This window comes from Brienomyrus brachyistius, chromosome 4 (assembly GCF_023856365.1).
Source record: "Brienomyrus brachyistius isolate T26 chromosome 4, BBRACH_0.4, whole genome shotgun sequence".
Taxonomy (NCBI): Eukaryota; Metazoa; Chordata; class Actinopteri; order Osteoglossiformes; family Mormyridae; genus Brienomyrus; species Brienomyrus brachyistius.
Genome location: NC_064536.1, coordinates 14,579,192 through 14,605,636, shown reverse-complemented (window position 1 = coordinate 14,605,636; position 26,445 = coordinate 14,579,192). Strand labels below are relative to the sequence as shown.

Sequence of the window (26,445 nt, the reverse complement as noted above, 5' to 3'; positions counted from 1 at the left end):
TCCAAGCCCCCCCCCCCCCCCCCCCCCCCATAGTTTTAGCATAGTTACTGGAGGATTCCATCCAAAAACGGGTGCTGATGGTCGCCATGGGGATCAGCGCTCGAGGCCCCCCTAGGTAACTGAAGGGCCCCAAAACCACAGCTGGCCAAAACTGTGCAGGATCTAAAGGTGCATTTCCACTTGCATACAGGAACCACGCCATACCCGACCCGTTCCACATAGAGATAATAATTACTGTGCGGTTCCAGCTCCCTTTCATTTTCCACTGCACAAGGGTCGGCTCGGTAAAGGTGTTGCCAGGTTTGTAGAGCAAAGTGACACTTATTTACTGTTCACACAGTGTACATCATGAATTACTTTGTGCTAATTTCCCCTCCTCTGTCTGTGGGCGCTTTCACACCAAAGTTCTGCAACATGGTTCCTGGGAACCAGTTCCCAGGTTGTCTCTGCCAGGGATTTTTGTAGCTCATGGCCACTTTCATGTGCTGCTTTCACACTGCAGAACAGGAACTGGGACCTTCATGCTGAATAAGCATGGGAGGCGCAAATAAAGTTGCAGGCTAAACTTCATAAATTCATACAAAACTACAGCACCACCCAAAAACAATGGAGAATGAACACCTTGCAAGTTGTTAGTTATTGGGAGATTGATCACAATCAAAATACATAAAGTCTTTTATTTTACTGAATCTGGCCAGAAGGTTGATCTCTCATTTTCCACAGAACAAAAAATGTCACCGGAGTTATTTGACAAAAGTAAATTTGTTATTGATCCACTTTTACAATGTAGAAATATGGAGAGACAAGCAAAAAGGGTTTTCATTGATGCATTAAATGCAACTGAGTTACAAAAATAATTCCATCTGCTGAGTTTTTGCTCCAGTGCTTGTATCTCTTTTTCCAGCATTTCTGCATAATTTCCAAGTCAGTTCCAGTGCTTGTGGTCAAACAATCATCAAGTTATTTCTATAAGCTCCACCCCAGTGTTCCAGTGAGAAGTACCTACCGTTACTTTCTGGTTCTGGAAAAAAGTTCTGGTTCCTAAAAAAAAAATGTTCCTGCAGTATGAAATCACCCTGTGAGAATTGCTGTTATGTTAGCATCAAATGCTATCAGGATTTGCATTGGCTTGCTTAAATTTCCATTAAGAATATATTTCATTCTGTTGTTCTATATTACTTTTATAAGTAAGAGGTTGGAAGTTTTTAAGCTCCGAGTTTTCAGGAATGTATGTATACTTCGCCATGTGCGATATTACAAATAATGAAATATATAGAGAATATACTCTTTATTCCTTCAGATAATCCATGTATGTTAATGTAGATCACTGGAACTTTCTTGTCTCTGTGCATTTCCACCAATCAGATAGTGGTAACACAGCAGATTTGGTCAGTCTTTTGGCTGTGTTAGTAAGCAGGGCCATGGCAGCAGGGGTATAGTGGGGTGATGGTGGCGCAGGAGGTAGTGCTGTGGGTCGGCGACTGGAGAGTTGCAGGTTTGAGTTCCAGTTCCTCCTTGAGCAACACACTGAATTCCAAATTGTTCCTGGTGACCGACTGTTGCCTGGTGACCTGTGTTTACCAGCTGTTGCATGCCTTGCATGGCAGCCTCTGCCAGCGGTGTATGAATGTCTTTGTGGATAGATAGATAGATGGGTGGATGTGGGGCATGAATGGTAAAGTGCTTTGAGTGCTTGTATTAGTAGAAAAGTGCTATATAAATACAATCTGTTTACCATATAGGTTGGATACAGCTCACATACTGCATCTAAAAATGGCCACGAACTGCCTACACCGGCAATAACTTTGAAGTTGCACAGAAGTGTGGGGAAAGTAGTAGAGCAAAAATTGCACGATGGACTTACATTTTAGTGCAAACCCCAGTTTTGTGTTCACGGTTTGGTGCAATTTTGGTACAGCAGGGAAAACAGATTTTTTTTAAAAATTATTAAAACTGCAAACACTAACAGAGGAACAGTTGCAATCCAAAGGCAATGTGTCTGTGCATTTGTCTGAATAACAAAATCAGACCACAATAGTTTATTAGTGTGGTGTAGGGCTTCCTTTTGCGGCCAGTACAGCATCAGTTTGTCTTGGGAATGACAGATACAAGTCCTGCACAGTGACCAGTGGAATTGTGAGCCGTTCCTCTTGCAGATCAGTGTCCAAATCACCGTAATGCTGGTGGATGAAGACGTTTCCTGACTCGCTCCTCCAAAATACCCCAAAGCGGATCAATAATATTCAGATTTGGTAACTGTACAGCCCTTGAGAGACGTTCACCTTCATGTTCCTGTTCATCAAACCACTCTGCCACCAGTATTCTGACACATGGCACGAACTTCAGGGTACAATGATTGAACCATTGGGTGAACATGGTCCTCCAGAATGGTTTAGTTGTCCTTGGCAGTGACAAACACATCTAGAACAAGTCGTGGGCTTCAGGAATGCCATGATATTGCAGTCCAGACCATCACTGGTCCACCCCATTGCTGCACTCTGGGTACATAACAGACCGTGTGGTAACCCTCTTTGGGGCTTTTCCACACCGGAACTGTAGGAAAGACAGTGAAGATGGACTCAACAGGGAACAATACATGGCACCATTAAAACTGACGTTTGGCATTGGCATGAGTGACCAAAGGTTTGGCTGTAGCAGCCCGACCATGAATATTGACCCTGTGGAGCTCTCCTGTGGGGGCCCAGGGCGAAGCAGCCGATTCGGGGCCCCAGCTGAGACCAACATAAACCAAGTATTACAAACCATAGTGCTGCTACTGCTTGGTCATTGTGATGTAGATGTAACTATAATGAAGAATAATAACTAACCAGCCACTGACAATCTACAGTGTGACCTTTCTAGACCAGCTAGTGCAAAGCAGTAATGTGGCCATGCAGGTTACATTAGCCTAAGCTATGTGATCATATGTCCAAGATAGGATTTACATTAAGTGACTTTCCAGTGTATATTTAACAAAATTCATAGATCGGCACAAACCTCTGTTTTGGGCTCACGGTCTGGTGCAATTTCAGTGCAGCAATTTCATTTTCACAGGAGCCCCAGCATCAGTCATCTGGTCTGGATCGGCACAGAAATGGAGGGAGCTGCTACTGAAATGACCCCCCCTGTGGAGTGTAAAACAAAGACAACTGGGAGGTGAGACAGAACCTGTGTCTGCTTTTCAAATCAACATGAAAAAAATCAGAGAGCAATCAGTTGTACCTTAATAAATTAATACATTGTTGTCGTTCCGACATCTAGGTTTGCATTTCCAGGCTGAAATGACAATATTTTCCAAAAATCCATATTCCCAAAAATGTGGCAGAGTATTTTTTTTAAATGTAATCAGTTATAAAATAGCACTGATTGTAGGAGTAACACCCGAATAAGACAGGAACACTGTCAGAATCGTGTTGTGAAGAACATTGTGATTTATGGTAAAACGACTGTTACAGCCCACTGGCATGCATGTCTCTTTGGGTCTATAGTCAGGCCATAATACCAAAGCAGAAAGGGGTCCTAGCCAGGGCTGGCTCAGTGTGGAACATGTTAATACGTGTAGATTAATAAAAAGACCTCGACATCTTCATTCTCCTCCTTTTTCTTCCCCAATCAGCCAGATCTTTTATACTAGAGGGAGCAAACAGATCATCCATCCTATCAGAAATGGTCACAAATAATGAAGTGGAGCATAAACTAACCAGTAAACATATAAACAAATAAATCAATAAACAGGAATGAAAAGCAACGACAGCCAAGTCTAGCAACTGAGATTGTAACAGTGATATTAAACCTTCAATACTGGAATCTTAACTTTGAGTGAGACAGTTTATTTCACATTAAAACTAACTGTAAACAAGCCTGTTTGCATCAAAAGCTTTATGGGATATGGAAGTACATAAAGACAGAACAGAAGGCTAAACAACTAAAGATTTAACCTGACCCTGTCCACATTATATGGATTATATTTATATAATGGGGATTTTCCTCTGACTGTCCACAGTGTCCTGATGGAGAGAGCAGGCTCACCTGTACCCAGCTGTGTTTCCATGAAGAGTGACATGTCAAAGGAGGCACCCATCTTCTTCAGAGAGGGACCTTTTCCTACAGATCAAAGGTAAATGTGCATTTATGAAAAATACCTCTGCATCTTCTTTATTCTTTTTTCTGCCACCATCAACCAGCTCTTTCATAACAGAAGCAAACAAGAGATCATCTCTCTCCTATCAAAAATGATCAGAAAGAGTGAAGGTGTCATGATTGACGCGGAACCTTGCGGCGATCGTGCGGGCAGGTGGCCAAGGACTAGGCACGCAGGCAGGAATCAGGGCAAACTACGGGGTTTATTCAGGGAACAGGAGCAGGAAACATCAAACCACACCATAACCACAATGACGGACAACGGATACAAGCAAGACCAGGACTTAAATGGACAAGACTGATCAAAATAATCGGACACAGCTGGAGACGATCAGGGAAGCACACGTGGGTAATCAGGGGGCGTGGCAAACATGAGGATCGGACGAGCCGGGCGTGACAGAAGGAGTAGAGTGCAAACTAACAAATTACGGTAATATATAATCAAATTAATCGATAAACAAGAAAAAGCAAGAACAGCCAAATCTAGCAACAGAGATTGTAACAAACCTTTCATACTGGAATCTTATTTTTAGGTCAGACTATTTCATATTAAAGCTACCTGTAAACAATTATGTTTGCATCAAGAGCTTCACAGCATAGCAAAGTACAGGACGGCAGAGCAGGACGCTAGACAGCTGAAGATTTAATGTGATGCTGTCCTAATATGAATTATATTTATATATTCAGGATCTTTCCTGTCACTGTCCACAGTGTCCTGATGGAGAGAGCAGGCTCACCTGTACCCAGCTGTGTTTCCATGAAGAGTAACAGGTCAATGGCGGAACCAATCGGCTTCAGAGAGGGACCTTTTCCATCAGATCAAAGGTAAATGTGCATTTAAACTAACACTGTTTATAACACTAAGATTCTCAGTCAAAAGGCGTACAGGCACACACAAGCTATGAGGAAAAAGTTTGTAATCAAGGTATAATTGTTTTACTTTTTCAAATCTCATTGTCTTTGAGAATTTCAACAGAAGTTCTGACTGTATTCTATATAAATTACACCTGAGGTAAAGGGATGCAGATTACTGGAAAAACGGACTTTCTGCGAGCTGGAATGGGAAGTTAATTAATTGAAAAGTATGTTGTAAATATCAATCCTCAGCATAAAGCTGGAGAAAAGCAGGCTCACTTGCGCACTGCAGTATATCGATTAAGGAGGACTGGACAATAGATTGTCCTCTTCTGGGATGGACGTTTCTGCTTTGATAAAACATAAATGCATCCTTATGGACTCATTAGATTTGCTCAGATTGAGGCTTCAGTTTCAAGATGTTTAATGGACCAGGCTTCTCCTTCTTCTTCTCCATCTGCTCCCATTCGGCGTCACCACAGTGGATCATCTGTCTCCTTCTCCCTCAGTCCTCTGCATCTTCATCTATCTCTCCAACCACCCGCATGTCCTCCCTCCCCTCATCCACATACTTTCTCGTTGCTCTTCCTCTTCTCCCCTTGCCTGGCCTCTCTCCTCTGCACAGGCCCAAACCATCTTAATCTCACCTCTCTTACTTTGTCTCCAAACCGTCCTGTTTGAAGATACTCGAATAAGACAGGAACACTGTCAGGGTCGTGTTGTGAAGAACATTGTGATTTATGGTGAAATGATTGTTACAGCAGGGGGCGGCATGGTGGTGCAGTGGTTAGCACTGTTGCCTCACACCTCTGGGATCCAGGTTCGAGTCCCCGCCTTGGTCATGTGTGTGGAGTTTGCATGTTCTCCCCATGTCGTCGTGGGGTTTCCTCCGGGTACTCCGGTTTCCTCCCACAGTCCAAAAACATGCTGAGGCTAATTGGACTTGCTAAATTGCCCGTAGGTGTGCTTTTGTGAGTGAATGGTGTGTGAGTGTGCCCTGCGATGGGCTGGCCCCCCACCCTGGGTTGTTCCCTGCCTCGTGCCCAACTGCTTCCAGGATAGGCTCCGGACCCCCCGCGACCCAGTAGGATAAGCAGTTTGGAAAATGGATGGATGGATGGATGACTGCTGACTGTCTTCACAAACAGGGAACAGAGCTTCAGAGTCTCATGGTAATTAACTGGGCCCTGAGATCCTAAAACCCACAGTTTCCATTAACTGGTGTGCTACAATGCAAACAACAAGCACTGCATAGTTACTGAAGGATTCCATCCAAAAACGGGTGCTGATGGTCGCCATGGGGATCAGCGCTCGAGGCCCCCCTAGGTAACTGACGGGCCCCAAAACAGTTGGCCAAATGCAGGATCTAAAGGTGCATTTTCACTTGCATACAGGAACCACGCCGTACCCGACCCATTCCACATACTGTATCAATAATAATTACTCTGTGATTCCAGCTCCCTTTAATTTTCCGCTGCACTGCTCTCTGTTCAGGGCCAGCAGCCCTGGCTGCAAACTGCATGCAGTGCTGGACGCTACTCCTGGGTGCCCAGTGTAGGTTCCCCACAGCCTGAATAAAGGCGGCCCCACCTTTATCAATACCCCTCCCCTATTGACTGACTGACCTGTACTGATCTGTACTGGCCAGCTGATAAACACATACGATCCGGATCCACAATATAAAGTTCAGGACTGAGACTCCAGAATTCAGAATTCTTATCACTGATCGGACTCTTCCGTGGAAGAATAGACCAGCAGATCGATTTCTGAAAATTATCCAGCAGCTAACAGGACGACACGTTGCAGTTTGCTGAGAAGAGCCCTTAAGCCTGACCTCACTGCACCCCTGGGATTGGCCAGCATGTCCCTGGCAAAGTATCCAGTTGGATTTTACAGGACCAGTCAAAGGAGCCAAGCTACTGGTGGCTGTGGAGACACATTCAATGTGGTCAGAGGTGGCTGTTATGTCAACTGTCACCTCCGAACAGATATGAGGGAGATGTTTTGCTGCTTAATATTAATATAAAAGTAAATTTAAAAAAATCAAGTAAAACCAACTTGATATATATGAGAAGGTGTCACTTGCCAATTGTTGAAACTTAAAATCCAGTGGGTGTCAAACAGTGAAATTACAATCACATTAATGGATACGAGTTTCTTAGTCAGAAGATATATTTTCTATATTTTACATCTGTTATAGCTGCCAATGCAACCAAGGCTAGTGTGTACCTCATTCTCAAAATGCGTATAAAAATCTGAGAGATACTAATACTCAGCTTCTTATAACAGATCTGTCAGGCCCCCAGGGGCGGGGCGGCACAGGAGCAGTCGAATATCACAATCAGACCAGGCTACATAACCTCATAACAAGCTCTCGAAGTTGCGAAGTATTGTTGCCATTCCCAATGACATTTGCTAAGCATTTCTCTGTCTCGTGTCTTGCCCTCCTGCCCTGCCTGTCTCTCCGTTTCCTGCCGTCATGCCTGTCCTGCTTCCCCGGTCGTCTCTGTCTGCCTGCCCTGCCTGCTTTCCCTGCCCTGTCGTCCTGATCTGCCTCCATCCTGTTTCCTGCCCCGTCGTCTCCATGTCTCGTCTGTCTTCGTAGGACTGATTCACCGGCTTTCGACCCGACAATCCGCCTGCCTTGTCCCTTGGGCTTTTGGTGCACCCAGCTTTAAAATAAATGGATCAGCCTCCTGCATTTCGGGGTCTGCCTCGTCTCTGTGAATTCAGCGTTACAAGATCATTATGAATGCACAGCCTATACTTAATCATTCTTTCTTTTTTTTTCTCTTTTTTTTAATAAATAGGGGATGGGAAATAAAATGTGCTGAATTAACAGGTAGTTGCTGCAGAGCGGATTATCTTCTTTGGGGGCCCTGGGCTGACGAGAGCCGAAAGAAAAACAAGAGGGAATTTAACACGATGGAACATCAAAAACATGCTAATCAAAGTGCGGGATGTCAGCAGTGTGGGGTGTCATAATGGCTCGATGTTCGCTATTAAACGATAGGATGACACGCATTAAACATATGATAAGAATTGTAGGGGTGTAACAATGTACTGTGGCACAAAGTCATTTATTAATGTTACCGCAAGAGGGCGCAATAGGCATAATTGGTTTGCTTTCAGGTTTTGTTTTTGCATTTTGCGCTGTTCTGCAGAATAAGGGAAACAATGCAAAAGAGAAAAGAAATAGTCTGAAAACAGCTTCTTTGTAAATATACATGCCCAAAAAGACAGAATAAAACCAGCGAGATCTTAGTCTGTTTTCAGTCATAATTTGTTTATTACATTCGGAGCGTATTGAGCCGTGAGCCCTTAATATTCTATCGAAACAAAATTGTGAATAGACCGTATCATTACACCCATGGCCAGCAATACAACTTACCGATCAGGGCGGGGGTCGATTGGCCAAGTTAAAGATGTATTGTTATAGAATATACTATTTTGTCTAAAACTTTTGTACAAATGGCTTGGAGTAGACATTTGTTTCACGGGGTTTGTTATAAATAAAAGTCGAGATCAGCTGAGGAGCCCCCAAATTCCGTCTCTAAATAGTTAAAGCGATTAAGTCGACATCTGTGTGAAATCATCTTAATCACTTTACAAGAAGTAACCCCTGAATGTCATTGAGTAACTGGGAGCTACTTGCCGAACCGTCTCATCTGGCTGCTACCTGCTGTCGCTCTGTGCTGCCGCTAGATGTCACTGCTTCTCTTATACTAGTGATGGGAATTCCGGCTCTTCTAAGAGAGCCGGCTCTTTCGGCTCCCAAGTGGCTCTTCAGATTTTTTTGGTGCTTAAATGAATTTATTACCAAAAATAATGTAAAATTATTAGTGAAATGAATTACTATGGGGGGCGGCATGGTGGTGCAGTGGTTAGCACTGTCGCCTCACACCTCTGGGTCCCAGGTTCGAGTCTCCGCCTGGGTCACATGTGTGTGGAGTTTGCATGTTCTCCCCATGTCGTCGTGGGGTTTCCTCCGGGTACTCCGGTTTCCCCCCACAGTCCAAAAATATGCTGAGGCTAATTGGAGTTGCTAAATTGTCCATAGCTGTGCATGTGTGTGTGAATGGTGTGTGAGTGTGTGCTGCGATGGGCTGGCCCCCAGGGACGGATTACAGACCGGGCCAGCGGGGCCGCTGCCCAGAGGCCCTTGGGGTGCAGGGGGCCCGTGGGGCCCCTAGCCCAAAACAATTTGCAACGCTTATCAACAATGTATTTTCGTTTGTCTATTTTAGAGGGCCTACATTCTTTGACCCTATAGGGAGGGTGTTTGGCTGCCAAGGGCCCTTGAATTGTGGTGGTGGTGGTGGGGGGGGCCCTCGCGAACGTTTTGCCCAGGGGCCCACACAACCCATAATCCGTCCCTGCTGGCCCCCCATCCTGGGTTGTTCCCTGCCTCGTGCCCATTGTTTCCAGGATAGACTCTGGACCCCCTGCGACCCAGTAGGATAAGTGGTTTGGAAAATGGATGGATGGGTGGAATTATTATAGTTGGAAATCTCATGCAATCATTTTAACCAATTCCTCATCAGTTGTTTTCTGTTTTACTTGAGTCATAGCTTTTTTGCACAAACTGTCTCATAGAGCTCTAGGTTGTAGGTCTAGGTGGTTGTGGTGCTGTACTGGATGATGGTGTAGACATTGACAAACTGTGACTTTCATTAGTAGCAGGTTCACTTGCTTTTCTTTTTTCTTCCCACTGCACTGATGGATGTACAGTTCTCATGTGCCAATGCAGGTTATTTGTAGAGCCTGTTCGATATGAGATTTTAACCTTGCATGCTCTACACTCTGCCTTTGTATTATCAATGTAATTGAAATGTATCCAAATTTTACTCCGTTTCCTGCAGTCATTCATTTTGTCGCACGCGTCTCCTTCCCTCCTGTTTCTCTGTCTTGTGCGTGTGATTGCTGTATTTGTCTATGGGTGCGTTCGACTTCACGCAGCTATTTACGGCACTGGCTTAAAGCAATACATCATGGTTAGATTTCTTTTTGTCCAACTTCGGCCGGCGCTGCAAAACGTCACCATGTCTCATGGTACAAAAACTTCAAGAGAGTAAGACGACTTAAGACTTAAGCCCAAGTCGAACGCATCCTGTAGCACCGCCCCTCCCCTTCTTGCTCAGAGCAGACGCGCATCGTGCGTTTGACCAGTCTGTGCGGCTTGAAAAAAAATTCATGAAAGAAAAAAAGCAGCTCTGACTCCAGCTCACAGGCGGGAGCCGGCTCCGATCGTTCACTTCAAAGAGCCGGCTCCGAGAGCCGTTTCGTGCGCGACCAACACATCATTATCTTATACTGTCATAGGCAAGCTGATGTCAGGAAGCCGCCCTAATGAAATAAGCTCAGAATGTGGATGGCAGTTACATCTATTTAAATACAAATGTAGGTTATTATTCCCCCAAGCAGCAGCAGTGGTGGTCAGTGTCAGTGCAGGACCTTTGTCTTTCCATAAAATGCCTATTTTAGCGGCGGCACAGAGGACAGAGCTGTGGCTTCACCCCCCCAGTGTTGGAGGCTGAGCCCCCTGTCTGTCTGCAGCTGCACGCTCTCCCTCTGTCACATGGGTTTCCTCCTGCCGTCCAAAAACACGTGTTTAAGCTACTTTCTAAAATCCCCATGACATATAACAGCCTCTGTGTGTCTGTGCCCTGTGATGGACTAGAATCCCCCCCCCAGGGTGAACCCGTATCTTACGCCTTCTGCTGTCTGAAATAGACCACCCTGACCCACCCCCAAACCAGGATAAGTGGCTGGAGGATGGATGGATTAATGGATGAATATTTGTATTTTATTCCCAGGGACCCAGTGAAAAGGTGTAATTCACATCCACATAAAGGAGACTTATCATCCATCTTCAAGGTGCATTTATTACTGAAGTATATTTTCTAAAATTTCATCTGAATTGACATACATAATCAACAGATGTACAATAAGTAGTTGATCCTGTCAAAGGGGTGATACTTACAAGTAATTCACAAGTGAAATAATAAAATGATATCATTCCAGGAGTGATAATAATTAAACCGTAACTGTTCATTTCAGTTACTAGAGGAAAAAGCTCAAATGTTTCTGAAGGATGAGCTGATGAAATTCCAAAGGTACCTGGATCAGTATGACCCAGAATGCTCTGAGCCTCAGCTGGAGGAGGACAATGACCTGAACAGTGATGGTCAGATGCAGAAGATCTGTGGTAGAGAGGGAGCTCTGAAGATCACACTGTGCATCCTCAGGACCATGGAGCAGAATGATCTCGCGGACATGCTGGAGAAGAGTAAGAGCTGTACCTCATTCAGTGTGTGTTTGATCTGCCACAGAGAAATAGTTTATGAAAAAAATGTGTATTAAACTTCAGTTTATCATTTGATGTAATTTGATTGTTAGTGGTTAGTGCTGCTGCCTCACAGCGAGAAGGTCCTGGGTTTGGTCCCGGGTCCTTTCTGCAGCTTCAGAAAATGGAGAGATGGAGTTTAAAAAAAGCATTTCTCTCTCATTTCATTTCAGGGCATCTTCTGCTGCAATGTCAGCGTAGAATCAAATGTAACCTGAAGCAAAAATTTGAGCGTGTATTTGAAGGGAAAGCTAAGGAAGGACAGCCAACACTTCTCAAAGAGATTTACACAGAACTCTACATAACTGAAGGGGGAGCTGGAGGAGTCAATGATGAACATGAAGTGAGACAGATTGAAACAGCATCCAAGAAAAGGCGAACAGAAGATACTACAGTCAAGTGCAATGATATATTTAAACCCTTTTGTGGGTGTGAGACACCTATCAGAACTGTACTCACTAAAGGGGTGGCAGGTATCGGGAAAACAGTCTCAGTGCAGAAAGTTATTCTTGACTGGGCAGAAGGAGAAGCAAACCAGGACATTCACTTCATATTTGCTCTTCCTTTCCGGGACCTGAATATGATTAAGGATGAATACAGTCTGATTGATCTGCTTCACCATTTTCTCCCAGAACTGAAGTCATTTAAATCTGCTGAACTGTTTAGGTACAAAGTTTTGTTGATCTTTGATGGTCTGGATGAGTGTCGCCTTCCTCTAGATTTTCAGAACAATGAGAGTTGGTTTGATGTAACAAAGACAACGTCACTGGATGTGCTGTTGACTAACCTCATTAAGGGGAATCTGCTTCCATCAGCTCTCCTCTGGATAACCTCCCGGCCTGCAGCAACCAATCAGATACCTCCTGAGTGTGTCCACCAGGTGACAGAGATACGAGGTTTCAATGATACCCAGAAGGAGGAATATTTCAAGAAGAGATTTAGTGATCAGAGCCTGGCCAGCAGGATTATCACACATGTGAAATCATCAAAGAGCCTCTTCATCATGTGCCACATACCTGTGTTCTGCTGGATTTCAGCCACTGTTCTTGAGAGCCTTTTTAGTGAGTCTGACAGTGGAGAAATTCCAAGGACTCTGACTGAAATGTACACACACTTCCTGGTCTTTCAGACGAGTTTAAAAAATGACAAGTATATGGAAAAACATAAAATCAAGCTTAATAAATGGACTAAATGTGGGAAAAAATTCCTTTTAAAACTTGGTAAACTGGCTTTTCATAACCTCGAGAAAGGCAATCTCATATTTTATAAACAAGATCTGACAGAGAATGGCATTGATGTCACAGAGGCTGCAGTTTACTCTGGAGTGTGCACAGAAGTCTTTAAAGAGGAGTATGGGTTGTACCAGGAGAAGGTGTACTGCTTTGTGCATCTGAGCATCCAGGAGTATCTCGCTGCTTTATACATGTTTCTGTCAAACTCATCAGCTCACCTGCTGAAAACTGCAGTGGATGAAGCATTAAAGAGCAAGAATGGACACTTGGACCTATACCTCCGCTTCCTCCTTGGCCTCTCAACAGATTCCAGTAAGAATCTGTTAAAAATGCTACTGGGCCAGATAAGAACCAGTTCATATAAGATTAAGGAAACAACCCAGTACATCAAGGACAAAATACAGGAGAATTTATCTGCAGAAAGAACCATCAACCTGTTCCATTGCCTGAATGAAATGGGTGACAATTCTCTAACAGAGGAAATACAAAGATACCTGAGTTCAGGAAGCCTTTCAGCAGGAAACCTCTCACCTGCACAGTGGTCAGCTCTGGCCTTTGTGTTACTGATGTCAGATAAGGAGCTGGATGTGTTTGATCTGAAGAAATACATCAAATCAGATGAAGGTCTTAAGAGGCTGCTGCCCATGATCAAGAAATCTAGGACAGCTCTGTAAGTGATCTTACATGCGTCTGTTGCTAAAGAAGTACAGATGTTATTCATGATTCTGCTTTTATCAAACAATTAGAGTGTATTTATAAAGACCACCTAGGAATTCTTTTTAATTTTGGATACTGCAGGGTATATTTATCTTTCAACATTTTTGGTGTGGTGTGTGGTCCAGTGGGTTCGGACTCGGTGCCTGTGGCCAGAAGGTCACTGGTTTAAATACCTGACCGGCAAAGTGATGCTGGTTTTGGGCCCTTGAGCAAGGCCCTTACCCCCCAGCTTCAGGGGGCTGGATGCTGGACAACCCTGCACTCTGACCAGTATGTGTGTGTCAGAGAGAGCAAGATCAGAGAGGCGACAGCACTATTTTACCAGGGGGATGAATAAAGCATCACTATTTGATCCCTATCTGACAGGATTGATAATTGTCTGACTAGTATTTTGGAAATTCAACAGCTTCTCAGGAACAGCAAAACAAAAAGTAAGGATTTCAGTCATGCTGTCAGCAATTCAAAAGTCATATAAAGAAATGACAATTGAAAAAACATAAGCTCTTCTTGACATTCAAATCCCACATTAACACACACACACACACACACACACACACACACACACACACACACACACACACACGCACGCACGCACGCACACATATGCCAGGCAGGAACTGAACCCAAAACCCCTGAACCCCTGGGTCGGCTGTAGTGCTGATCACTGAGCCCCAGCGCTGCTCAGAGCTTTATAAAAATACTTATGCAGATATTACAGAGTCACAGGGTAACTCACCTTGTAAGGTCATTAAAAAGCAGGTTCGTCTCGGCTGGGGAGTGTCAAAAAAAACTATTCCTGTTGCTGACTAGGACAGGGAAACAACAAAATTTCTCATATATTAATATTTCCCAGTTAATGAATGGATTTTAGAGCATGTTCACTCTCATGCCATTATTCAAACTGGCTCTGTAAGATAATACAGAACAGGATTTGGGAATCTTATGAAGCATACAGCAATAACTTATGAAAATGTACCACAAATAGAGAAAATACACTGTAAACTCACAGGAGAAGCTGTATTGTACCAACATCTATTCATCTGAGTAAGTATATACTTCATTATTTGTTGTATTATAAAACAAAAATGTTTATTTTGATATTTTATTTGGTATACCTGTGTGTGATGTATGTATTTATGTCTTAAGATGTTTCCTTTTCCAGCCTGAACAGCTGTAGACTCACAGAGAAATGCTGTGAAGTGTTGGCTTCAGCTCTCAGATCAAACTCCTCTCAGCTGACAGAGCTGGACCTGAGTGACAATAACCTGCAGGATTCAGGAGTGAAGCTGCTCTCTGCTGGACTGGGGGATTCGCACTGTAAACTGGAGATACTGAGGTCAGTTTTACTGGGTATTCCACACTGTAATCTGTAATTATTGAAATATTTATTGAAGTTGTTACATTTACTTAGATGTAATACTAATACTGGTGAAGTGATCTTATCTATTGCAAAGATATTGTCTGTCTCTTTGCAGGCTGCCATTCTGTAGAGTCACAGAAGAAGGCTGTTCTTCCCTGGCTTCAGCTCTGAGGTCAAACCCCTCACACCTGAGAGAGCTGGACCTGAGCTACAATCACCCAGGAGACTCAGGAGTGAAGCTGCTCTCTGCTCTATTGGAGGATCCCAAATGTAAACTAGAGAAACTGAAGTGAGTATAGAATGTGTGTCTGCACCTGCAGTGTATGTGGAGAAAATACAACAATTAAATAAATGGATCAACCTGTACTATGTCATTCTGCTTCTGCTGTAGTGTGGACCACAGTGGAAAGTGCAGGACCAGACTAGGGGTCCAGAAATGTAAGTTTGTTAGCATGTTTTTATTTTTAATGTCATTAATACTACTTCATGGTAGCATTCACACAATTATTGTTATGTGTGTTTTTTTCCTTTTTTATTTAAAAAGGTTGTTTTAGGTTTAAAGATGATTACTTTCTTAAATAAAAACAATAGTCCGGGAACTTCTGTAGAAATACATTATGTATTCACAGGCTGGGGGGTCAGACCAGCACATCCTTCGTACCCGACTATCACTCATCTTTCCTACTATACGCGCACCGCAATCCCTCTCTTTCTCTCCTCCTCTCCTTCCCTCCCGCTCTGCACCTGAACACCGTCAGCACGCGCACCCCCGCCCCTTCGTACGTTTAACCTGATGGTATGAACCTTGTCTACCTCAGCACGTGATTGGTCGCGCGCCTCGCACGCCTTTAACACTGACTTCAGTCATAGTCAGAGCAGTATGCAGCGCTGAGCCGCGATGGCATTTTGATTTATAAAAGTGTCTCTCGGTCCGGATCCGGATCTTTTGAGCGGCTAGTTCGCGACCGACACATCATTAGTCGGTGTTGAACGATGCTGAAGGGGGGTGTGTGTCCGAAGTGGTTTGAAGGAACTTTTTATTTTGACGTAAATACAAATTAACGTTTAGTGGTACTCTTTGGGCTACAGTTTCATATTTAACGTGTTTGATTAATGTTGTTTATATTGTTGTTTACCTGTAATTAAACCTGTTACTTTAGCACGCGCAGCATTTAGGCGCGTTTTCTCGCCCCCATCGCGGGGCCATCCGATATTTCCTGAGCTATTTCACATACTTGAATTCCTGCTTCGTTAGGGGACGCTGTGCTGTGTTTATATTTTATGTATCGTACAGAATATTAGAGGACAGGATAAAGTGCAGTTCGGTCCCCAGTGTGTGTCACAGCGCAGGGGGCAGCCGGAGCGCCGCGGACTCGGGCGTCTACATGAGTATATGGGGAATAAAATGTGTGTATTGGAGCGAGTTCTGTGTTAGTGAGTGTGTGAGGTGTGACAGTGATAATGATGGAGATGCTGGGCTTCGTCATGGGATTAATCGCTCTTCCTCTTGCCTACAGACGCCTGTCAACTGACGCTGGACCCCAACACAGCAAACAGAAGCCTGTCTCTGTCAGAGGGGAACAGGAAGGTGACATGGGGGGCAAAGCAGCCCTATCCTGATCATCCAGAGAGATTTGACCGCTGGTACCAAGTTCTGTGCAGGGAGAGTCTGACTGGTCGCTGTTACTGGGAGGCTGAGTGGGATGGAGATGAAGCCTGGATAGGAGTGACTTATAAAGGAATCGGGAGGAAAGGAGGGAGTGCTGACTGTCGGCTTGGATACAATGACAAGTCATGGAGTCTGTGCTGTAATACTGACAGATACTCTGTCTGGCACAATAATAAACGGACTGTCATACCCATAGAGCCCTCAGGCTCCTGCAGAGTAGGAGTGTATCTGGACCGGGAGGCTGGTACTCTGTCCTTCTACAGAGTCTCCTCTGATGGACTGACCCCCCTGCACAGCTTCACCTGCTCATTCACTAAACACCTCTATCCAGGGTTTTATGTTTATACAAACTCCTCTGTGTCCCTGTGCATGCTGGGATAGCTCACTGTGCTGGAGGAATCATTTTTACCTTATCAGAGTCACATGTCGCTGCTTCTCCAGGGCAAAAAGGTAAAATCTCTGCTTTATAACCAGTATAACCCTTTATACTGTGTTTGAAGTGTGACGTATGTTAGACAAAGATGAATGGGTTCGGCAAGCTGAACAAATACAGGAAATGAGTTTTTCTCCCTGATTAAAATGTAATAAAATGGGGGGGGGGGGTTCCTCTCCCCTTATATGTACATTTTATATGTTTCTGTCTATATATTGTATTTGCTACATATACACCGACAATAAAGGCTTCCTTTTGTGTCCCATTAATGTCCTGGTTCAGTGCTGCTGAAAGCATAACAGGTAAATGAGTAACATAAATCATGTAATACAATTAAATGAATGCACTTTAATGTAAATGAAGATAACAAACACAATTAGATTAAATCAGCATATATTATAACCATGTAAAAGTAGACGGGAAACATAACTGAATATCCATAGAGTTAAAAACAAAAAAATGTAATAAATCACATTAGTAACAGCTCCTTTGAAAAATAAAGTTGTAAAAACCACTAGGCACTCCCCATGGTTTAATGATTACACATGCTCTTGCAAACAGGAATGCCGCCGATTAGAGCACAAATGGAAGTCTGGCGAGACCAGAGAGCGCGGGACAGCCTGAAGGAATAGGCAGCAAGTTGGCGAGCTGCAGTTTTTTATAGTTAGTTTAGTTGTTCTTGGCAGTAAATAAAGTCCCTGGTTTCATGTATGCGTCACTGACGAATGTAAGTACTAAGTTTATAGATTATAAGTGATAAGTGACGCTGTACTAATTTAGTTTACTTAATTGCGCGGCTAGGTTAACCTGACCTAGGTTGTTTAAGGTTATAATTATCGCTGACAAGCTGCTTCTCATTAGATTCACATTTCAAGAGGGGTACTCTCAAAATTGACCTCTTGGCAGCTGAACGGAAAGACTTGAAAATGTCATATTTGACCCTGGGAGTTTATATTGAAGGAGTTGAGTTGAGAGTTATATTTTCAGAATTTATAGTTCAGATATGCTTCTTCCAACTGTATAAGTTTCATGCCTATCACTAACTATCTACACAGTCAACCACGCCCCCGAAGTAGGGGGTCCTGTGGGGGATTTCTCACCTCTGACCATTTTCAGATGGCAATATATCAAAGAATAAATGGTTATTTAGAATGAATTTGCATCTGCTTACAGGATCTTCCTCAAATAACAAAAATATAGAAGAATATTGGATGTTGGTGTGGTGGTGACCCCTCAGCTTGGGGTCAAAATCCGAAAAAAGTGAACCAAAAACTGATTTTTGCAGGTCCATAGCTTTGAAGTGCTTCCCCTGAGCTTAATTTTAATGACATATTCTGAAAGAGCAGGGAAAGGTATACCAGGATACTAGCATGCTTAGAAACGAAGATATGGTCTCCTGAACACCCTTACGAATGACATGCATGTTTCGCGAGTGCAAAAAAGGGGCGTGGCACCCAAATTTGAAAGGGCCATAACTTTGGACTGCATCAGAATTTTTCAATAAAACTTATGGAATTTTCAGTGTTCTCTATAAGGATCAAAATACCAAGTTTTCATCAAAATCAGGAATGATGCCCATGGAACTTTTCTGGACATTGGTTGATTTGGCACGAACTGACCCAGAGTACAACTAATTGCGCCCCTCTCCTGATTGAGAACGTGTATCTGGTGAAATACGGTCAGCAGCCCCCCCCTCCCATCTTGTCTATCCTGAATTGTGACTGATATCCCATAGCGAATACTACCCTCCTGCAGCAACCCCTTACAGTCTCCAAGGGGAGTGTGGTCCTCCTTTTCCACAATACTCCGTCATCTATGTCACCAGTCAAATATGGAGTACCACAGGGGTCAGTTCTCGGTCCTTTATTCTCTCTATATATGCTGCCTTTAGGTGACATAATGAGAAAACATAATGTTAACTGTCATTCCTATGCAAATGACACACAAATATACCTGTCAGTTACGCCTAATGACACTACACCTATTGTCACTTTAGCTAATTGTTTTACTGAACTAAAGACCTGGATGGCCAAAAGCTTTTTATCATTAAATGCCCAGAAAACCGAGGTTCTGTTGTTTGGAAGCAGGTCCATGGGTAAGAATGCCATTATTTCCACACTCCATTCCAAGGGGCTGAACTTTTCCCTGAACAGCACAGCATGCAACCTGGGCATCATCTTAGATACAAGCCTCTCATTCAAATGTGGACTCAGTATCGAAAGTGTGCTTCTTGCAGCTGTGTAACATTGTAAAACTATGACAATTTCTCTCTATGCAAGACACTGAGAAACTGATAAATGCCTTTGTATACAGCAGGTTAGACTACTGTAATGCTCTGTTATCTGGGAGCACACACTGCACATTGCATACTTTGCAGCGTATTCAAAATGCAGCAGCCCGAATTGTCACTAGGAGAAAGAAGTTTGAACACATAACGCCTGCTCTTAGCTCCCTGCACTGACTTCCTGTGAGGTTCAGGATTGACTTCATAGTTCTCCTACTCACATATAAAGCACTTCAAGGCCTATCACCTAGCTACCTAACAGAGTTACTCCAAGCTTACAGCCCACACCGTCCACTCAGGTCGCAGAATGCAGGTTTCCTTGTAGTGCCACATATAACTAAAGTGACTGTTGGTGGTAAAGCATTCTGCTACAGGGCCCCTATACTGTGGAATGGCTTACCAGCCTATGTTCAGGATGATGAATCGGTCTCAGCCTTTAACTCTCGACTGAAGACCTATTATTTCAGTTTAGCTTACCCACAAGTTAACACTTAACACTGTAATTATGGCTGCTGATGCTGCTTGTACGTGCCATTTTTACTTACCGTGCTTGTCCATTAATGTATTAGTGCACTCTTTGACACCTGCACTCTCTGCCTTTCTTCCCACATGTCAGGAGGGTGCCCGAGGGGGCACCTTCTGAGCTGCCATCAGGGTCTATGGAAGGGTGCCATCACAGATGTGACCTGCGATCTGTGACAATGTTGGTGCAGCTTCCATCCTGCCACCCGACACAGGCCTATGTGGAGGACTGTCTCACTGATGGAACAGATCACAGTTTACACCTTGCTCTCAGCAAACTATCCGGCTACTTCTTTACCTTTGCCCAGTAATGTTAGCATGCCCAGGGGGGTGGGACTGCCAGTTGACCTTGGACCCCCAGAGGTTTTTTTTCTCCCTACTTGGGAGTTTTTAGTTCCTCTCCTCCGCTGTCATCTGGCTTTCTCTTTCATTTTTCCATTTTCACTGTTTCTGTGTTCTGTTGTTATCATTGTTGGATGTTCCAAAACACACTCTTGTAAAGTGCATTGGGGCAACCTTGTTGTGAAAAGTGCTATATAAAAATAAATTGAATTGAATTGAAATTGAATATTAATGTCCTGGTTCAGCGCTGCTCAAAGCATAACTGAGTTGAATTAGTAACATAAATCATATAATACAATTAAATAAATGCACTTTAATGTAAATGAACATCCATCCATTTTCCAAACCGCTTATCCTATAACAAACACAATTAGATTAAATCAGCATATATTATATGTATATATATTATAACTATTACATATATTATAACTGCTACATGGTTATAATATATGCTGATTTAATCTAATTGTGTTTATGTTTACATTAAAGTTTATATGTTAAAGTTTATGCATTAGACTAAATGATCAAAATACAAGCAGGAATAAATATTTGTTAACTAAAATGGTGAACTACTTACTATACCTGACAATCGAATAGCTAATTAGCGAACGGCGTCTCTCTCACCACTATTAAAACACGGGAGAAGAATCATTAACAGAAAACCATATGTTTACTACCTAAATAAACAATTTCACAAGTAATTCAAAAAAAGCGTAACACATTTTTACTTCTCACAGAAAAATACGTCTTGTTACTGTGACACACACATATTTCTTTTCTCTAAGGAAGACAAACACACATTTCTGTTCCTTCAACAATATACAGATGTTTTCATTTATTTCAAGGTGAACTGAACTTGCATAGTTGATTCATCCATTAACTTTGCTTGAAATAATCAAACACAAAAGTTTACGAATCTCATTTGGCGTAAATGTGTTCAAAATGGCCACAGTCTTGCTTGGGTAAGAGTCCAACACACATGGAGCAGTTTGAACAGAGCAAGGACGCAGTCATTTAGGTGATATCAGAGAACAAACTCCCCTGGCTCAGAAAAAGGAGGGAAAACAGGGAAGCTGATGATTCTCCCTGGGCATCGCAAGGTGGAGAAATGAGGATGCAGGAGAGGATTGCCATCCTGGGCAGCAGGTTGCAGGGTGGGGCGATGACCCCCCAGCTCCTCAGGTGGTGGCAGGTTGTGGGGCCCTGAGGAGAGACGGGAGAATCCAAACGGGGCCGTTCAGACTTTATCCACAGGCCTTGAAGAGCACATACCAGGCACAGCGATGGAGGGATGCAGGAAGAGGGGGCTGGAGCTCCTCATGGCGAAGTGTTTCAACTGTGCCAAGCCTCTCGGAAATCAGCCTCAAGGGAAAAGAGAATCGGACACAGCAAAAAGTGAACTGGACTGACAGGGGAAAACGGGGGGAGGGCAGAAAGGGTCCCTAAATTACAGATGTAATGGAAAGGGTGAGAAAATGAGTGTATATTCACTGTCAGGGAAGTCAGACCACCACATGCACACCGAGGGAGGGGGTAAGAGTGAGGGAATCAATAGCCGTTTTTACACATGAACTGCAGACATTGTCAGTAGAATCAGGATCAGACATTTTGTGGAGTTGCCCTTTCAGACATGTAACACACAACTGCATGTTGTCCATATTAGGCACATTCACACCTACTATAAATACTCCGGCTGGTTTAGACGAGGGGTGGCGCTTGGGTAGAGAAGCCTGGAGGGCTGTTCATGCTGACTTGCTCTATGTCAGGCTGCAGAGGGCGCTGTGCTGCCATTTATTCCTGTTTATTGAATAACATGATGGCTTGTTATATCTTTTCCAAAAATACTAAGTTTTCATTTTGTTCACAGTTCTTTTTGGTGAGAGTGGGAGGAGCTTCCTGCTTCTCAGGCTGCAGTGGGTGTGGTTCTGGACTGAGGTCAGACTGAGAAGAGCAGACTGGGCAAACAGTGGATTTGCAGTTCGTGAACAAAACAGTACATCATACAAACTGTCCCCACAGCAAACATTTATTTAGCTTTAATGAGTATAAAAGTTACTGATATTGTTTTTTTCCCGAACCAGCATTAATGCTACATGAGGATGCAGGAGAAGATTGACATCCTGGGCAAATTCCTTCCAGGGAGTTTTTCCTTGCCACTGTTGCCTTTGGTTTACTCACTGGGGGTTTTGGGTGGGGATGCTGTAAAGCGCTTTGAGACGATGTAACGTTGTGAAAACGCGCTATACAAAGATATATTTGTTATTGTTGTACAATCTGATATCATAAGGCAAAATATGCACGTGATGCCCGTCTGCTTTTGAAGTTACCTGATCATAAGTTATATTATTCCCCCTATTATATGCAACAAAAGAAAATGAGGAATAATTATAATTTCTTTGCAAAACTGTTATAAGCATAATAAAATCCCACAATTCCCACTAGGCGTGATGAGAGTGGGACTGGTGTATTTCTGTACTCACTAATCCAAAAGAACCACACCAAAGGAGTAAGACACTCCAGAGTTATGTATGATTAATCATATTTGTCTGTGAGAATCTGACTTCACGGCTTAATTAAAGTTCTGTGGAATGAAAATGAAATTTCTGGGGGCTGGTACTGTTATGGTGGGGCATGCTGGAGAGCCATACGATCCACAGTGCAGCCTGGCAGAACAGGGGTTTGATTAGTAAGACTGAAGCAAACAAGAAGAAAAAGACGACAAGGGGTCAAAACATGGGCAGCTAGAAAACAAGAATTAAAGTGTGTTAAGGCTACAGTCTATTTTGCTACTACTTATCTGTTAATCTGTTGTTAATGTCTGTTTCGTTTTTTTTTTCAGTTAATGCCAGGGGTATCAGAAATATACGTTTAAGGAAATCCTTATTCTTGTATTGTAAGAGCAAATGTGCAGATTTTTATTTCGTGCAAGAAACACACGCATGTTCTACAGATAATACATTTTGGAAAACTGGGGTGGTGAGATCAGGGGTCGCTATTTTAAAAGGTAGGTTTGGAGGTCAAATTTTGGATTTTGAAAAAGATAATGTAGGCAGATGGATTACATTAGTTGTTGAATCCCATAATACAATGTTTGTTCTTATTAATATATATGCCACCAATAATAAAACATTAAATAACAAATTATTTTAGAGACTAGAACAAAAAATTAATTTGTTGACATCTAGACATCCTTCAGCAAAAATTATTTCAACATGGTGACTGACGATTGTATAGATAGATGGCCACCAAAAGACCATAGATCAAACTGTGCTCTTCATGATGTCTCTTTACGGTTGGGCATTTTAGACATTTGGAGGTATAAGCATCCGACTAAACGTATGTTTACGTGGAATAATAAGGATCTTTCTTTGCAATCTCGCATAGACTTCTGGCTTATATCTGATGATTTGGCTGATAATGTTGAATGTGTTTCAATTAAACCATCTATTTTGGCAGACCAGAAAAGAATTTTTGGTTAGTATTAATACACTTGGGACATCAAACTATAGAAACTACTAAATAAATTATTGGAAATTAAATAATAAATTACTTGAAAATGAAGGCTTGAAATTTGAAATAATTTATTTGATAAGCATTGGGAATGGGTCCGTTATATGCAGACATTTGGTCAGTCCTGGTAACTAATGAAGTATGAGGTAAGGAGTGTGGTTATTAAAATGGGAAAAGTACTGGAAAAAATCAGAAAAGAAGAAGTACGGGTAGTAAGGGATATTTTTCAGTTAACTGGTAAAGAAGAAGGCTTGACTGCTTGGGAATTAGAGGAGTTATCATCACTTCAGAGCCAGTTGGATAGTATATATGAGGAGAAAGCAAGAGGGGTATTTGTAAGATCAAGACGTAAATGATAGAGAAAGGGGAGGAAAATACAATTTTTTTTTTTAATCTGGAAAAACAAAATGGTGAGCGCAATTCATTGTCCAAACTGATAATAAATGGTATACCGAATGAGACTACAAAGGAAATTTCTAAGTACGTTGCTAAATTCTATCAGAATTTATATTTACCCTCTCACTGCCATGCCCGGCTCGTCCGCTCCTCGTGTGTGCCACGTCCCCTGATTACCCACATGTATTTCCCTGATCGTCTCCAGCTTTGTCTAGTTACTTTGATTAGTCCTGTGTATTTAAGTCCTGGTCTCCCTGGTTTCCCTTGTCCGTCATTGATGTTTGTGAGAGTCAATGCCTGTTTCCCGTCCTGCTCCGGTTTCCCCAAATAAAACCCCGTTTTCCCCATATCCCGCTTGCCTGCCTGCTCCTTACCCGCACGATCGCCCGTCCGCTGCACATCGATCGTGATACTCACATTAGTGGAATTAATACATTCCTTCATGATCTATCAGCCGATATTAGAAAAACTGATGAAGGTTTTAAAAGTACATGTGATGAGGTAATAAATCGGCATGAGATTACTGGTTGCATTAAGTCCCTTAAAGATAACAAATGATGGTTTGACGGGTGAATTTTACAAGTTTTTCAGTGAGGAACCTTTTTACTTTCAGTGTTTCAAGAAGCCATTGAAAGTGCTGAATTGCCTCCTACATTATAGCAGGGTGTAATTAGTTTGATCCCCAAACCTCATAAAAATACTTTATATATAGTATTAATATATATTATTAGTAATAATATAATATTAATTCTGGACATGATTGATTATAGAAAATTTATTAAGGATGAGAGTTTTATTTTGTTTATTGACTTTTATAAGACTTGATACAGTTGAGCATAATTTTATCTTTAAAGTCATCAAGTCTTTTGGTTTTGGGCATTATTTCTTAAATGCAGTGAAAACTCGTTATAATGGTTGTAACAGCTCAGTGAAATTAGCTCTCGAGACATCACAAAGGTTTAATATAGGTCGTGGAATTAGACAGGGTTGTCCCCTGTCCCCCTTCTTATTTTTGTTAGTGACTCAAGTTATGAACATGCATATTAAAAATCAATTTTTTTCCTGGAATTTTAGCTATTCATAAACAAGTTAACCTCTATCAATTAGCTGATGACACAGCAGTCGTTTTGAAGGATATAAATGAGGTTTCTAAGGCTGTTAAATGTGTGCAAAAGTTTTCTTCAGTATCAGGTTTGAGGATGAATGCTACTAAATCAGCACTGTTCCCGCTTAAAGATAGTAATGCTCATGAAATATGTGGGGTTCCCATTAAAGATAATGTGGTCTACGTGGGAATAGTTATCTGTAAAGATGTCGGACAGAGGTGTGAATTCAACTTTAGCCCCATTATAAAAAAAACTAAAAGCAAACTAGATTCTTGATTATTGAGGGATCTGTCATTGTACGGACGCATATTGCTATCCAAAGCAGAAGGGATATGTAGATCGGTATGTCTCACCGTCTCTTGATGTGTCAAAGGACATTGTCAATAAATTGGATAAATTAATATATAATTTTATATATTACAATGATCAGAATAGCCTCTGGAATCTTTTCCCAAAGTGTTTGTTTAATTCTTTTGGTGGCATTGAATTTTTGTTAAAGTGCAATTTCTCAGTTGAAAAACTACCTGTCACATGAAGTAATTTTCACAGGCAGGCACTTCTGTCATGGTTGTCGGTGTATAAACATAACTTTACACCCCAAAATACCTATTAAACCTAAAGAATATTCTTTGGTCTTTGACGCACTGTCTAGAAGTGAAGTACATTTTCTTAAGAATGCTTGTAAAAATTATGAAGGCCCAGAAGTTGTTAAGTCTTAGAAAGGTTCAAAGAGATAGATTACAGTTGTGATTTTTGTGGGATGGAGACAGAATCTACTATTAATTTCTTTTTTTAAAAGCATCTATACAAGAATGTTTTGGATAGATTTATCTAATTTTATTAGCAGGAAAATTGGAAGGAAAGTGACAATTGAAATGTTTGACGTTTTTATTTATTTTAAAAATGAGGTGTTAAGAGCAGAAAATTGTGTTAAGAGCAGATATTTATGTGATTGTGTGAATATAGTAATTTTTGAATACTTAGCATGGAATAAAGTTGGAATTATTGTGTGTGGCCAACTTTACTCTGTCTTGTACATATAGTGGTTCTTTTTGCATGTATATAGTTTTTAAAATTTTGGTCTTGCAAGCATCTGTTTTTATTTTAGCACCAAGTATTGAAAAATAACTACATTGTGTCATGCCCGGCTCGTACGATCCTCGTGTGTGCCACGCCCCCCTGATTATCCACGTGTGCTTCCCTGATCGTACCCAGCTGTGTCTAGTTATTTTTATGTCTTGTCTATTTCAGTCCAAGTCTTGCCTGAGTCCGTTGTCCGTCATTGATGTTTGTCGATGTTCGAGCTAGTGTTCAGTCCTGTCCGAATAAATCCCCAGTTTTCCTCGAACTTCGCCTCCTTGCCTGCTCCTTGCCTGCTCCTTGCCTGCTCCTTGCCTGCTCCTTGCCTGCTCCTTGCCTGCTCCTTGCCTGCTTGCCTTACCCGTTCTCCACCGATCGTAACACATTGAAAGTAATATGCTTACGTTCTGTTTTGTATTTTTTTGCATCTGTGTTTCTTGGGGGCAGATTAAG

General features: G+C 42.3%; 1 protein-coding gene and 1 long non-coding RNA gene across 2 annotated transcripts in view; one reads left to right on the top strand and one right to left on the bottom strand.

Annotated features, from left to right (window-relative positions):
- Positions 1-26,445, top strand: part of LOC125739965 (NACHT, LRR and PYD domains-containing protein 3-like) — a 94,747-nt gene that overhangs the window by 47,707 nt on the left and 20,595 nt on the right. The window contains exon 12 of the mRNA XM_049010569.1: positions 16,168-16,301. Coding sequence (XP_048866526.1) covers positions 16,168-16,301 — 134 coding nt within the window. The remainder of the gene's footprint in view (positions 1-16,167; positions 16,302-26,445) is intronic.
- LOC125739973 (uncharacterized) overlaps positions 1-26,445 on the bottom strand; it is a 143,566-nt gene that overhangs the window by 96,764 nt on the left and 20,357 nt on the right. The window lies entirely within an intron of this gene.